Source organism: Barbus barbus, assembly GCF_936440315.1.
Source record: "Barbus barbus genome assembly, chromosome: 10".
Lineage (NCBI taxonomy): Eukaryota > Metazoa > Chordata > Actinopteri > Cypriniformes > Cyprinidae > Barbus > Barbus barbus.
In genome coordinates this window covers 15,048,729-15,065,218 of record NC_136738.1, presented here as the reverse complement: position 1 = coordinate 15,065,218, position 16,490 = coordinate 15,048,729, and the positions used below count along the sequence as shown (strand labels likewise).

The 16,490-nt window shown below is 37.0% G+C and overlaps 1 protein-coding gene across 1 annotated transcript in view; it reads right to left on the bottom strand.

Annotated features, from left to right (window-relative positions):
* Positions 1-704: 704 nt before the first annotated feature.
* pth2ra (parathyroid hormone 2 receptor a) overlaps positions 705-16,490 on the bottom strand; it is a gene marked incomplete at both ends in the record, with an annotated part of 74,380 nt that continues 58,594 nt past the window's right edge. Inside the window, 4 exons of the mRNA XM_079426495.1 lie at positions 705-1,094; positions 3,135-3,176; positions 5,815-5,953; positions 9,519-9,613. Of these exons, the coding sequence (XP_079282621.1) occupies positions 705-1,094; positions 3,135-3,176; positions 5,815-5,953; positions 9,519-9,613 (666 nt within the window). The remainder of the gene's footprint in view (positions 1,095-3,134; positions 3,177-5,814; positions 5,954-9,518; positions 9,614-16,490) is intronic.

Sequence of the window (16,490 nt, the reverse complement as noted above, 5' to 3'; positions counted from 1 at the left end):
TCCTTAATAAATATCAGTTGTCCTGAGCGTTGCTTCCATGGTCTACACAAATGTCTGGAAGTCATGCTTTTGACTAAAATCTTGATAACATCATGGTTCTAAGCAAATGAAACCAGTTTTCAATAACAAATAGTAGGCATTGCAATTGAAAATAAAAAAATAAAAAAAACTCCAGCATTCACATTGTCTAGCTGGCAGTTTAAGAACTGCATGAAGCAACCAGAAATTTTACCCATCAGCATTTCCATTGCTGTAAACAGGTTTTTTATTTTATTTTATAGTAATGAGTGCCGATATCTTGTCATGAACATATCAATCTGTCTGCACATGACATTGTGTCAAAAACCAACTATGTGTCACAGCTTGAACAGGAAGTGTCCGTTGTAGAAGTGCTGTTGCCACCCAAAGCAGTGTGCGCTGCAGGTGATGAACTGTCAATGCCCTTCAACAAATTCCCTGTGTGCTATTACACCCAATTTAGCTGACTATCATCACGCCATTATCTACAGCAGGGGTGCCCAACCCTGTTCCTGGAGATCTACCTTCCTGCAGAGTTCTGTTCCAACACTGATTAAACATGCCTGTCTTTAATTCTCAAACGCTCCTTCAGATTCTAATTAGTTGGTTCAGGTGTGTTTGATCAGGGTTGGAGCTCAACTCTGCAGGAAGGTAGATCTCCAGGAACAGGGTTGGGCACCCCTGATCTACAGAGTTTCCTCGTCGTCCTCCAGGCCACTGCTGGACCTCGTGGGCAGGGACTCTTTTAGCAGGATATCATCGACCTGCTTTGCACTGTCCTCTGGCTCCTCGGGTATGGATGGTGGCAAGCTGTCAGCGTCCGAATTGAGCACATAGCCTGGCAGTGTGGCATGGGCACTGATAGTTGGCCCCCCGCTGCTGCGGTAGACTCTGCTGGAGAAGAGCGTGGTAGAACGGGTTCCTGGGCCGCCGGTAGCCAGCTGGGACTGACTGCTGGTGCTGTTGTTAAGGCCCGTCAACACAGAGCCGTAGCGGTAGCTCCCGCACACCACTGGGCCCTTCCAATCGAATGCTAGGTTCCACCGTGTCCATGTTTTCTTGATCTCAGTCTGGACCTGTGGATCAGAATTAGATGCTAAAGAATGCTGGATGTTGAAATGCACAGTGACTTTTTTATACAATCACTAAGGCAGATTTCAATACACTATCACTCATAAAACAATAACCTAAAAAACTACAACAGGTACCATAATACAATGTTTTGATTTGTAAAAAAAAAAATGTACTGAAGCTATTGAATGTATTTTGAACCAAAGCACTGAAAAATGAGTTCCAATTCCTGGATTTCAGTTAAATTTGAATTGAGGAAGACAACAAGATGCAGAATTAAAATTCAAACATGTATTTAAGGAAGGAGATTTAAAATGAACTGAAAATTCATGCAACAAATTTGATTGAGATAGAAAAGTAAACTTTACATTTTGGCTGGATTGTGTGTTTTAAAAGACCTTCAAAAGTAACCGATTTATTTGTTTAATATATTTACTGTTTAGTTCATATATTATCTTTAATATTAAATAAATTTACTTTTGTGGACCATGCAGGGTGAAATAATCTTCATTTCCCAGAATGCATTACCCGTGAATTTCTTTACATTCCTATTCAATTCAAATCAAATCAAATTCACACTCAGGAATTAAAAAGGAGCTCATTCAATTCTTAATTTTGCACAACCTTTATTTTGGCATTCAACAACTAGACCGAACAAAACAGATTAAAGAACTAAAGTCTACCCCGACAGCTGGGATGAAGAACACTTAAAACTTCACATCTTGTTCTGATTAGTCTTGATTTAAAACTAACATGTGTTGTAAAGCACTTATGTTTACAGTTTGTTGTAATGAATAATATTATTACATTTACAAAGCATTCAATGTGATTTAGTGGATGGTGGGATCTCCATTAACACCACCAGTTTCTAGCATCTGCCTGGCTGAAGCAATGGCAGCCACTGTGTGCCAAAACGCCCACCACACACTGGCTACTGGTGGAGTGGAGACCAATGATGTAGCCAATCAGTTTAAATAAGCATGAGTAGGAGGCTATGATGGATGGAGACCAAAGAGCAAATTTGGCCTGCATTCCAGGGTTGTACGCCTACTCTTTTCGAGAAGCCCCCTGGGATCGCTAATGGCCTCAGAGTGTCAGGACCAGTTTAAAATCTCATCGGAAAGATTGAATCGGCCGCTGGGTGAGCACTCCCTGCTGACCTCACTAACACCCGACAGAAACCTAGCTTTCTCAAGGAGGCCTCCCAACCACATACTAACCAAACACAACCCTACTTCGCTTCAGTTTTTAGTGTGCAGACACCCCCAGAACGTAGGCAACAGCATTACCTGCTTTGCCAAACACTTGAAACCCACTGCAGCTGTGTCCCAATTAAGAAGCTACATCCAAATTCAAATGCAGCCTCGAAATGCACCTTTCATAAAGGATACAAGAAATGGATCCTTCACAGCCCAGAATATCCCAAGGCATGATGAGATGAGAAAAAAAATGCCAGGTTACAATTTTAATGTATTTAAACTTTAAAACCATTTAAATGTTGACTTGTCTATTACTAAGGTTTGATTTTATGGACAGCTTATCCTCTTTATTATGTACATAAATGTACCATACAGAGAACAGACAGTATACCTTACATAACTTTAAAATCTAAAGAACCTTTTTCCACTTTAAAGAACCTTTTATGCAATGGAAAGTTTCTATGAATGTTAAAGGTTCTTAATGGAACCATATACGCCAATAAAGCAGTGGTCTCAAACTCAATTCATGGAGGGCCACAGCTCTGCAGAGTTTAGCTCCAACCAGCTCCAAATCACGCTTGGAAGTTGCTAATAATCCTGAAGACCTTGATTAGCTGGATCAGGTGTGTTTGATTAGGGTTGGAGCTAAACTGTGCAGAGTTGTGGCCCTCCAGGAATTGACAGGGCAACAATTTTTAGTCTTAAAGTGTGCGCATAGCCTGAAAAAAAAAAGAGACAATGCAGTGGCCAAAGTGTCAAAAAACAATGAGAAAATAGCACAGAATGCAATAGCACATTCTGTGATAAACCCCTTTATTATTGTAAAGCAGCTTTGCTGATGCTCACCTCTCCATTACAGTAGCAGTAGATGATAGACACAAAGAAGCCCTAGAGGAGAAACAAAAATAGGTGTTGGCGCGATGTCTCAACACAGTGCAACTGACTCAAACTACTGACTCCGGTAATAATGACTTTTGAATTTCATTTGTAAGTTTAGTGGTGAGTCAGTGATTAAGAAAAAAATTATTAATCTCTGGAAAATTTTCATAATACATACATTATAGCACAGGGAATTATGCACTGGTCCATGTTTTTTTCTTGGTCACGAATTGTTTTAAGTGATTTGGAATAATTATTTTTATATTAGGTATTTAATTAATTACATTTGACACGGACCATCTGTTTAGTTTATATATTATATTTAACAGCCTAAAAACAAATTAAATGTTAATGTCATTCAATTATTTCATTGTATTACCCAGTTCTGTGAATGTGGCTGTGTTTCTGAAGATATTGCAAGTTTAAAGGGAAGTGATGTTTTCTTCTTGTGAAGGACAATCACTGAATCGTGTCATCAAGCTCCAGATAAAAGAGTCTTAACCTAACCAGCACCTGTCATTTAAGACAAACGAACATCTCAAATGGAAATCAATGGTGTGTCATACGATGTAAAGCCTATTTGGAGTGCTGTGAATTGGATTGACCTGTCAATATATCCTTACACGTCTTACAAACTGAATTCCGGAAATGTTGAGACGTTTTTCAAATTTGAATAAAAAAAAAAAACTAAAAGAATTTAAAATCACATGAGCCAATATTTTATTCACGATAGAACATAGATAACATAAAAAATGTTTAAACTGAAAAATTTTACAATTTTACGCACAAATTGAGCTCATTTCAAATTTGATGCCTGCTACAGGTCTCAAAATAGTTGGCACGGGGGCATGTTTACCATGGTGTAGCATCTCCTCTTCTTTCGTGGTCGTCTTTGACGTATTTTTCATTTAATGATGTGCCCAATGTTCTCTATAGGTGATCTGGACTGCAGGCAGGCCAATTCAGCACCCGGACTCTTCTACTACGAAGCCATGCTGTTGTAATAGTTGCGGTTTTGCATCCAGAAATACACAAGGCCTTTCCTGAAATAGAGGTCATCTGGAGGGGAGCCTATGTTGCTCTAAAACCTTTCAGCATTCATAGTGCCTTACAAAACATGCAAGCTGCCCATACCGTATGCACTTATGCATCCGCATATCATCAGAGATACTGGCTTTTGAACTGAATGCTGATAACACACTGGAAGGTCTCCCTTCTCTTTAGCCCGGAGGACACGGCATCCATGATTTCCAACAAGAATGTCAAATTTGGACTTGTCAGACCATAGAACACTTTTCCACTTTGAAACAGTCCATTTTAAATGAGCCTTGGCCCATAGGACATGACACCGCTTCTGGACCATGTTCACATATGGCTTCCTTTTTGCAAGATAGAGCTTTAGTTGGCATCTGCAGATGGCACGGCAGATTGTGTTTACTGACAGTGGTTTCTGGAAGTATTCCTGGGCCCATTTAGTAATGTCACTGAGAGAATCATGCCAATAAGTAATGCAGTGTCGTCTGAGAGCCCGAAGACCACAGGCATCCAACAAAGGTCTTCGGCCTTGTCCCTTAGGCACAGAGATTTCGCCAGTTTCTCTGAATCTTTTGATATTATGCACTGTAGATGATGAGATTTGCGATTGGAGAGCCTCTGCCCATCTTTACTTCTGAGAGACTCTGCCTCTCTAAGACATCCCTTTTATAGCTAATCATGTTACAGATCTGATGTCAATTAACTTAATTAGTTGCTAGATGTTCTCCCAGCTGAATCTTTTAAAAATTTCTTGCTTTTTCAGCCCTTTGTTGCCCCCGTGCCAACTTTTCTTGAGAGCTGTAGCAGGCATCAAATTTGTAATGAGTTTATTTAATGGATAAAAGTGTAAAATTTCTCCGTTTAAACATTTGTTATGTTCTCTATGTTCTATTGTGAATAAAATATTGTCTCATATGGTTTGAAAGTCTTTTAGTTTTCATTTTATTCAAATTTAAAAAATGTCCCAACATTTCTGAAATTCGGGTTGTACATGCTACTTAAACATGAATTTTTAGCAGTTTGTGCAACAAGCATTTACATGTCAGCAAAATTCTCATCAACATCTTTGGGTCGATGTTACTTTTTAATTATATTTACTAGTTGTAAATTATTACCATGCATATTTTGTACAACCAGTACTAAATATCTAAGCTCCCAAAGAAAGCACATTTTCCTATTTTGCTTTGTCACAAGGTTTGTAATGGAACATTAACATTATTGCCTTTAGCAAAGAAAGTGATGATGAAATTATAAACACATTTCTTAATTTTTTTCTTAATTCTTTCTCTGCAGTAATTGAGTATTTTCATAGTACAAGAAATCACTTTTAATGTAAAAAAAAAAACATTCATTGCCAGAGCAGTTTTAAAAAATTGGAAGTCATCAGTCACTTGTAAATAAAAGTGTTTTTCCTTCTCTTTTTTATAACATTTCTACTAAATCAATAATAAATCATGCAAAATACATGCACGGCATTTATATAAATGATGCTAAAATACAAATTTGAATTCATGATTTTTGGATTATCAAAAGAAAAACATATGCATCTTGACTTGCAGAGATCACTGATTACATTAGCTATTCGTGCAATAAAAGCATCGTTTCCAAGTACCTGGAAAGAATTGAAGAACAGCTCACAATACATCCGCACCTCCCAGCCAAGACCTTCGAATGTGTGCGGCATCCCAACAAACACAATGTAGTGCACTCCAAACACAAACACCAACACAAGCGTGGATTTGGCAAGCTTCCTGAACAGAGAGAAATTAAAATGTTCTATGAATTAAAGGGATAGTTCACTCAAAAAAATTAAAAAAATCTGTTATTTACTCACCCTCAAGCCATTTCAAACCTGTATGAATTTGCAGTTACCTTTGTTCAACAAATTTCAGAAAGCGAAATGCTGTCATGTCATATGGAATCAGTATGATCGGAAACTGCATGGGGACACTCGGTGACTAATTTCCCCATGCCGATTTCCCATCTGATTTAAGAGTTGAATTCTGAATAAGCAAATTTTCTGCATTTACCAACATGATATAATATATACCAATATTATCAATTGCTGTTTACCAAGTTGTTTGGTTTGGAAGTGACCTGCTTCACGCATTGCTTTACTACTGACAATGGACCTATTTTAATACAAAGTTTCACTAATGTAATCACACCTTTAGGCAGAATCTTCAGGCTGGTATTTTCAATAATGTAAACAGGGATGGATGTTGAGCTCCAACAAAAGTATAAAAGCATTATTATACATTGTGTGCTATATGGTGCTATATGGTGCTATATGTCTAAGACTTCAGAAACTAAAGACATCATTTGCTAAGAATCATCTTCTTCACGACAAAGTTATCACACGGATTCAGTCGACTAGGAATATCGGGCACAATAACCTTTATGGGTTTTTTTTTTTTTTATAATTTTTGAAGATTGACAGCATCTGTCCCTATTCATTTTCACACAAAAAAAGAGTAAACATTCTGCCTAACATCTCCTTTTTTGTTCCACAGAAGAAGGAAAGTCATACAGATTTGGAATGACATGAAAGTGAGTAAATGATGACATTTGATGAATTTTTATTATTTGTCAGATTGTCAAAAAAAAAGAAAAAAGGAATGCATTTATATCACTATCAAGTGTTATAAATGCACAGTTTCACCCTGTTTATAATAACACAGAATCTAGCCACTGTTGAAATATCCCCAGTCAAGCAACAAGTACCAGTTTTTGATCTCAGTGAGATATTTGTGTTGGCCGATGACACCAAGTACGGTGTGTGACGTAGTTGTGATATTACGAATTATCTGTGTCTATAATCTGTGTCTGATGGATGACATCCCACACGCCTCCGTGTGGCTTTAATCAGAATAAAGACAAGTGCAAGACATGTTTTAACTGCTACGCCTTGCCTGTCAGACAGGTTAAAATGTTTTGCAAATTAGTCATGAAAAGTATCATGAAAAATAATTGGAAAAAAGCAATGCTGGAAGATCATGTGGCACAAATCCTCTTTTAATTGAAGCCTCTGTAAGTTTGATCAACCAAAGTATTCCAGTAAAAGGAGCGTTGTAGCAAATGAGAGTCAAAACGATGTGACGTGCAAGCATTCGAGGTCATTTGCATTATAAATGAATTTCTATTGAATTTAAGACAAATTTCTCTTTGGCTGAGCAAAATGCACTATTCACTGTGTTTGCAAATATGACTGTGTGTCTTTATGTCTGTTCTACCAGCTGTGCAAGCTGACACCTGTGACTCTTCATGCTACTAATTAGCAGGGAGGCAGAAATTATGAAATTGATTACTGTTATTAGTCGCACAAAATAACATCTATTGGCATTGTGTTTGCTCCAAACTGGATTATTTTAGGGAGCATCCATAACATTTTGACATGCCAAACCCAAATGTGCATTTATAGGGTCTAAAAGCATTTTTTTTTCAAAGCCAGACAAAAATGGAGGCAATTCTTTTTCTTTCAGCATGTAACACGATCAAATCTATAATATCCAGTGCCTTTAAAATGCGACACTGATTTGAACTACAATCCGAATCAAACTGCAGAATGAGTAGGCGTAGGGGAAGCTTATTATCGCATCTCTTAGACACAGGCAATTCTGCAGTTAAGCTGTCAGATGCAGGGACGTGCACAGACATTTTGATGAGTGGAAAAAAGAGCACTTCTCATATTAATTTAATTATTTTCTAAACAAAACGCTAAATATATTAGGGGTGTGCGATACTGACAAAAAAATATATCAATATTTTCTGGAATTTTATCGATAACGATAATTAGACAATATTTTGCTGAGTGTGTTATGGGCTGATCTTAAGGATTACTCTGGACAGCTGACTCCTAAAGTTTTTGATATTCTGCATATTCTGTGGTGATCAGTTCACAGCAGTGGTAGAAATGAATCTTTTCCAATAAGTTTAAATTGATTTTTTACCTTTTATGGGCATTTTTACCTTTATAAAGCCTTGCATGAGTGTGCATCATATTTTCAGTCAAATTCTTAAATTGAATCGGTCAATTAGAATAAGTCATTTAAGCTGTTGCCAAGCAAATGAAATCAGTATTGACAAAATTAATCTTTGCAATGCAGAGAAAACACAGAAGCTGCATTAGAAGTGGTATTTAGATGCATTTACACACTGTTTAATGCTGGGCATGAATGCATTTAACCTGCAGTTACAAATGCATTAATACTGTTTTGATATTTTAAACATAAAACATTGAATACTGCTAAAAAAAAAAAAATGAATAGATACTTTAAATGTGAAATTAAAACTGCCAGTAGGTGGCAGCAAGTCACTGTTAATAATTGAGCCATTGCAACTGAACCAAATCATTTAAACGGTTGATTCATTCAGGAACAAAACAGCTGTTGCTCAGAGACGCAAATTGAAATTATATTTGTTGGTGAAATAGAGCAAAACAGTCAATACTGTGTATAAAACATAAGTGTGTTAATATTAAATTCTTGTTTATTTAACTGCTTTATAAAATCAATATCACATTTGTAATCATGTTGCATTTTGGTGGGGAAAAAAAAAACATCAGTCTTCGCGTGATTCTGATTAACTATATGAAATTATATAAATATACATTTCTGCCCCCATATCTTGAATTTTGTGATCAAACTTAATTTAAATGCATTTTAATAAACTGAATCATGCAGTGAAAGAACGCGCACTGGTCTATGGTAGCTGATGTTAGCAAGACAAATGAACTATATTTGCCTTTTGTCTTTTGGATAATTAGCTGTAAATTCGAGGCACAGGTAGCTAGTCTTTTGATTATCACCACTCATCTCCACACCAAGATAAACACAACTGGAGAGGGAGGGAGGGCTTCACTTCTGTGGTTCTCTGCCTGTCTGTGATGTGCATGTGCCGATCAATGTGTGCTACACTGCTGTGCTGCGAGGAGACGCAGAGGGGAGAAAGGCATCGGAACTCGACAGAGTCTCAACATTTTCCGACCCGACCTGATATTTGGATTTTTTTATTTGTTTGACAGGGAAAGCTGTGCGCAAACAGAAACACACACACATACATATATACATAAAAGGGCAGGTGATCCAGCTCCCCTTTATGTCTATGTGTGCACGTGCCTGGTCAGATGTAAGATTTTGCCTAAATTACATAAGGAAATAAATAGTTGCTGTAGGGACAGCTTCCATTCTTTGCAGTCTAATAGCAGAGATGATGCTGCCATAATGACAGACAATTTGGGCTGGTATACCACTGAATTCACAATTTCAAGGCACTTGAATGCATAAATACAGGCTCAGTGGAAGTAGATGCACAAACCTGTACTGTTTCCGTGTGTCATATCTGCCTGCGTTGGTCTCGCGAATCTTGGTGGCGAGAACCCTCACAATATTCACAAACAGGATGAAGTTCAGCTGAGAAAGAAAGAGCAAAGAGAAATAACTGTGAAACTTAATAAAATCCCTTCTCTGCCTAAATATAATTTGAGTAACTGAAAAACTGTAATAGGGACTGAGGATTTCATCCATTATGCATATCTGGACAATAAAGCATGTCGCAGAAGGGTCACTGGCAGATGACCGGCTAAGTGATGTGTGTGGCTGCTTTTTCCCAAATGAGCAGGGATGTCATTTGAAAAATGCTAATTTCCATCTGCTTAATCTTAATGAGTGGGATGTCTGTGCATGAGATTTTAAGCTCAGTCTGGAATCAATAAGACAAACAAAAATGCATTCTGGGAGCTGAAAATATGGTTTTGGGTCATAAGGGTATAATTTAAGATATGGTGTTTGCAATTCAGCATTTCACATACAAGAAGGACTCGGATATAGATGCATTATTTGGTGCATAACTTTATTACGCAATTCATTTATTTCGGTTTCTATTATGATATATGAACTAAAAAGTGTTTTGTAAGCAAATAATGCCATTTAAATTGCTTGGCTGTGCATGAATAATTAATGAAGAAACATGCATAGCTCTCCTATAAACCCTGGTGTTGTTGAATAACGAAGTAGTGCATGATAAATGAACACCTCAAAAGACTAAAGTATGCAAAAATGTTTTAAAGCTATATTAAGATACACTTCCTACAGTGTCCAAACATTTATCCAGTAACCACAAAAGTCAGTCTTGCTAGTTAATGTTTTGTTTAAAAAAATCTTAATGATAACTGATGTTTGGTGCAAAAGGCAAGACAAACAGATGGCGCTTTGAAAATGACCTATAGAAATTAACATAAATAGGTTAACGGAAAAGCAATGCTTGCATACATTTCTATTTCTCAAAAAGAACAAGAGGACATTCAAATTTTGAAAACACAAAAAAATGACTGGTATTATCTCTAAACAAAAACCCACTACATTTCACCCATTAAGAACCTGCAGTGCTCTTTGCCATGCGACAGGAAAACTATGATGACATTCTTAATCATGGCAATCACACATTTAAATTCTACAGAATATTGCCCCCATCTGCTCAGTGGGAGTATGGGAAAAATGCAAATGTGCTTTTACAGTTTGCAACATATGAATCATCATTGGCCAGATTTTACACTCATTATACATCTGACTTTCCTACTAAATGTTATCCGTTAGTATATATTAACGTATCGTACGGTATTTTTAAGCTGTACATCAGCAATGAGGAGAAAAAGCACAACTGTAATTTTGTTTCACTGTCTTATATAGTACTTGTGACTGTGAGGCAGAAGGAAAGTTTGGACATGTTAATTCATTGCCTGCTCAATCGCTGTCCCACATTTTACAACCATATACAGTAGTTACAAAACAAGTATCAAAGTATGTGAGACGGCTAAAAAATAAAAAAATTAATTACTCAATGCTTAATCTTTCAGTGTTTGTAAACGTGTGAACCTAAATGACAGTGTGAAATATCATCATTTCAGTATCTCAGTAGATCAGCCTGAAATGGAACTGAGAACCGTTCAGTGATTTTCAGTCTTTTTTTCTGGGGCAAAATTCATGCATTTTAAAGTTGGAATCTTTTTTTTTTTTTACAACCACACACACCAATCACACCAACTTCAATCTCTTTGTGCATGTAACTTGTAAGGAGTCCAGCTGTGCTGCCTGGCACAAGTTAAACAAGGCTGTGGATAAAAGTAGTCACGCTGAGGCAGCTTCATCGTCCCCACAGAATACTACATTTGCTTGATGTGCACAAAAGATGAACAGTTGGATGTACACAGTTTATTTTTTGTGGGTCTTTCCGTGGTTATTGTGATTCAGTTTCAAATAATTATTTTGCCAAAACAATAACATCTACTCAAACCCAGTTTTGCTACTGAAGATTCCATTTATTATATATAATGCATTGATTTCAGCTATACAGATACCTGCCAGCCTCTGTATCCTTGAAGATACACACAGTGACGGAGAACTGATTGCGCTGTAGAGTATTATAAAATGACCTAAACACCTTCAGCTCCAAGGGTTCTGCAGCATAAGATTCTTTTCAAATAACAATCCATTGAAGAACAAAACATGTCAGTAATGTGTTAGATATCTATTCCTCCACCACAACTGCAGTTAAATAAAGATAGTATTTTTACAGAGTCTATTCACACTAAGTGTAAAAAAATAGATGCAGTTTACACAGAGCATATATAGTGGTAGATATTGTTTGCTCAAAGTAAAAATAGCAAATTCCATCTTATTTGCACTAAGATCAGATGAGATGTAAACAGAAGAAATGCGCTATTCGTACTAAAGGTAGAATGTCCTAGTGTTGCAATTACCACAAAGTAATTGCTGGTCCTGGTCCACTCATGCCTATGAAAATTCCTCCCACAGGAAAGAGAAATCAAAAGTGAGATCTCTTTAACATCTCAAATATTTCTCCTATAGACAGAAATGAGGTCACTTTAAGATCGAATGGAGATTTTTGCTTGAGTCTCCTGCTTCTCAAACTTGTCTCTTGAGACAAAATCTGAATGAGAGAGAGAGAGAGAGAGAGAGAGGAACAGAGTGTGTACAGAGCAGGACGACGCAAGGAACATGATTAAGAAACGTGCTTTAGAACATTGAATCCATTAGAATCGTTAGAATACAGAATCGCGATTCATATATGAATGGATTTTTACATGCACCCCTAGTTTTCTCTTCCTCTTCTCTAAAGCAGCACAACATGGCCTCGCCCTCTTTGCTGCATGGTCCTGGGGGCGGAGTTTATCTGGGTTCGTGATGTAACAAACCCGGAAAGTAGCTCGTTGAAATTCCTACGAGCCATTTTTGTTGGCATTAAACTGCCAGAATATCTCTTCTGTATTGAACGATATCTCTGTTTGTATTGAACTTTCAGCATCGTAACTTTGCAGATATTGTTTATGCTCAAACAGCAACATTACACACTAACATTAAAAAAAGTGAAATCCTCTGCACCAATAGCCTCGAAGGTCCTTTACTGATCCTACTCCCCTCTCTCCTCCCAGTAATTTCCTGTCCTATCTCAATATAAAAGCATAAAAAGCCCATTAAAAAAAGTGAAATTGCAATCAACCACTCCTTTAAAGTTTTAGAAGAGATCTCAACAACATCACACACTCTGCTTAGATGTTTCTTCCCTCTGGTTTGCTTCAATGTCATTTATCCACACCATTTCAATCAAAGACAATACATGCATGTTATTGTTTATTTAGTACTGACCTGAATAAGATATTTCACATTAAAAGATGTTTATATATAGTCCACAAGAGAAAATAATAGTTGAATTTATAAAAATGACCCCGTTCAAAAGCTTACATACACTTGATTCTTAATACTGTGTTGTTACCTGAACGATCCAAAGCTGTGATTTTTTGTTGTTGTTGTTTAGTGATAGTTTAGTGATTGTTTAGTTTAGTCCCTTATTTGTCCTGAACAGCTAAACTGCCTGCTGTTCTTCAGAAAAATCCTTCAGGTCCCACACATTCTTTGGTTTTCCAGCATTTTTGTGTATTTGAACCCTTTCCAACAATGACTGTATGATATTGAGATCCATCTTTTCACACTGAGGACAACTGAGGGACTAATTTGCAACTATTACAGAAGATTCAAACGCTCACTGATGCTCCACAAGGAAAAGCCATGCATTAAGAGCCGGGATGTGAAAACTTTTGAACAGAATGAAGATGAGTACATTTTTCTTGTCATGCCTAAATATCATATTTTTTCATTTAGTACTGCCCTTCAGAAGCTACAGAAGATACTTACATGTTTTCCAGAAGACAAATTAAGTAAAATTTACCTTGATCTTCAAATTCAAAAAGTTTTCCCAGGGTAAGTAAAAAACAGGCTAATTTTAATTTTTGGGTGAACTAATCCTTTAAGACAAAGCTGATATCTCAAGGAGACACATAAGAAAATCACCCCTTAGTATCTTGAGCGTATAATAACCTCTGTCAGAGCCATAGCCTTGTGGGTAGCACATCGATGTGAAGGCACAACTGCACCTCAGAAAGCATGGGTTCAAATCCCAGCTAAAGGTACTTTCCTGCTCCTGTTCAGTCCATATCTGTCCAATTATGTCCTGTCTCTACTCCTGCTGTCCTGACCATTAAAGATGAAAACCCCCATTACAATAAAAAAGCAACCTCTGAGCAGTAAAACATTTTTATAATGGAGTCTTACAAGAGAGTACAGCAAGACCATAAAGAGTTCTCCCATGTTTCTCACACGTTTCTCTCCCATTATCATTTTGGATTCTTTTCTTTCAGAACTTTTTTATGTCTCAGTTGTGTCTACTTCTATTTCTCCTTTTTTTGGGTGTGGGGGGACATCTGAGACACTGTTCAGACTAAAATGAGAAATACATGAGAATCACAAGTCTCCTGAGGTTAGAAAGAGCAACCATTGAGCAATAAAATATTCCTGTAATGGAGTCTTGCTAGAGATTGCAGCAAAACAGTAAAGAGATATTCTATGTTTCTTCCACCACTTTCACAGTTTTGACTTTTTTTCTCAATTATTTATCATGTATCATTTGTGTCTACTTCTATTTCTCCGAAGGAATTTTAGGAGAAACATCTGAAATGCTGTTGATACTAAAATGAGAGATGTATGAGAATGTCATCTAAATCTCCCGAGCTTAGGAAGAGCAACCACTGATCAATACATTTTTCCTATGGGCTGGCTCCACCTCTGCCAGCATGACTAAGAACAACAAACATTGGCGCATGGTCTCAGTACAACCAAAGTCATTTAAGAAAAAAGTCTGCATCCCCAAAAAAAAACAAAAAAAAAAACCTTTGATAGTCTGGTCATGCAGAGAACCATCTGGAGTCAGAGCACTTTCACTCCTGCTCACAGAGCGTTATGATGGCATCATCTAGGTGACTGGATGTGGCCAAAACATCATTGAAGGCTGCAGGCACCTCATATTGACTCCAGGACAGTGTCCAGTACTGTACAGGCACACCAGACTAACTGACCCCATCCTCACTTTTGGCCTATTGGCCTTTATTGGCCTTTCTGTAAAATATTGCAGTATTCATTTTCTGAAAAGAAGAACATATTTTTGCTATTTATACATAAATACATCTATACTACAATAAACAATAAACACTTAAATCAATTGCAATCTATTGATGCTACTATCTATAAAAAAATCCCAATGGCGATATACATTACTGCAATTCCACTGTGGTGTAACGTTGCCAAATGGCAACATACCTATTTTTCCAAAGTGGTATAGCGTTGCCATATGAAAACATTGATATTTTCTCAATTTACAGTAAAACTACATTAGATAAAGTTAAATTGTGAATTAAAATATCTCATTTACTTAAAGATGCTGCAAAAAAAAACTTGAGAACAGATGAGGTTATGATGAGAAAATGGGGTTAACAGAGCAATTTCTAGTTCAATTTCACTTCAACAGGTGTCTTCCTTGTGAGGGTGACAGTGGGAAAACGTTTTGTACGGACATTTAAATGTAAAAAAAAAAAAAAAAAAAACACCGGCACATCATTGTCTGCCTTAAGGCCTGCCCTTTTAATTCCCATGTGCAATATATGGAATTTTTCAGAATAACAAGGAAATGAGTAGGAATTATTTCTCGCCATATGGCAACTCTGTACTATAGAGGGAGAACCGGACAGCACCATTACATTTAGTTAGACGCTTTGACTTGCATCACTCTGCAGAAACTACAGAGTTCTTTCTCACGATTCTTTCGCCTGGCCAGCGTTCAACCACTTTAGCATCTGTGAATCCATCACTCTCGGTTCATGACAAGGCACTCAGAAATACATCAGCAGTGACCCTCTCTGCCACATGGATGGCAGTAGATTACCCAGAAAGCAGCTAGCAGCAAGCAATCAACAGCAGCTGTGAGGAAAAGGCTGTACAGAAATGATAGTATCATATCAGCAAGCATCAAACTGCTGGACCACGCATACTGGTGATAGCCATGTTTTGCTGAGGAAAAACTGAATCCGGAGTGATAAAGGATGAGTTCATTCAATTTCATAGCTTGCTACAAGTGTAGCTTTTAGAATAGAAAAGAGGCATTAACTCAATTTCAAGGGCCTTGACTGAGAAGCAGCTGTCATTTTGAGAAGCAAAATAAATCATGGTTGACTGCATAATCTGCATAATATTGACTCAATATATAAATCACTGCATAATGGTGACTTACTATATATATCACTGCATAATATTTACTCACTATATACATCACTGCATAATATTGACTCACTAATATATATTGGTGGTGTTCTGAAATGAGAAGGCAAAGGTTTTTTTCAAACTTTTTCTTTTTTAAATCAAATGTAAATTCATGTTCTAATCACATCTTGGTTAAACAAACATTACTTACACTTTCAGAAAAAAAAATATTTTTATATTTTTACATTAACAGTGTAATCAATATTAGTGTTAGTGTTTTTAAGGATTTTGCATTTATTATTATTATTAGTCATCAAAGCTCGGTAAACATTGGTCACAGACCATTTCAGGCCATTTCAAGTCTTATTTTGACATAACAAATGATTTATCACATGGACCAATCACAGCCGAATATAACCAGTCATATCCAATCATATTGCGATGGAGGCATTGCCTCCTCTCATGTGACTTTCCCCCATTCATTCTCAATTACCCCCCACCAAACTCACCGCATGCTTTAGGGGATCTGTTAAAACTCAATGGGCTCAGGCGAGACGAGAGAGGTGCGGACTCCAGTTTAACTTTACCTGCTGGTGATGCTGATGGACAATGTTTCTTTAGAAACTTAAGAGGGATAAATTACAAATATCACATGATTGCGTCAAAGAGTGTATGATTCACTATT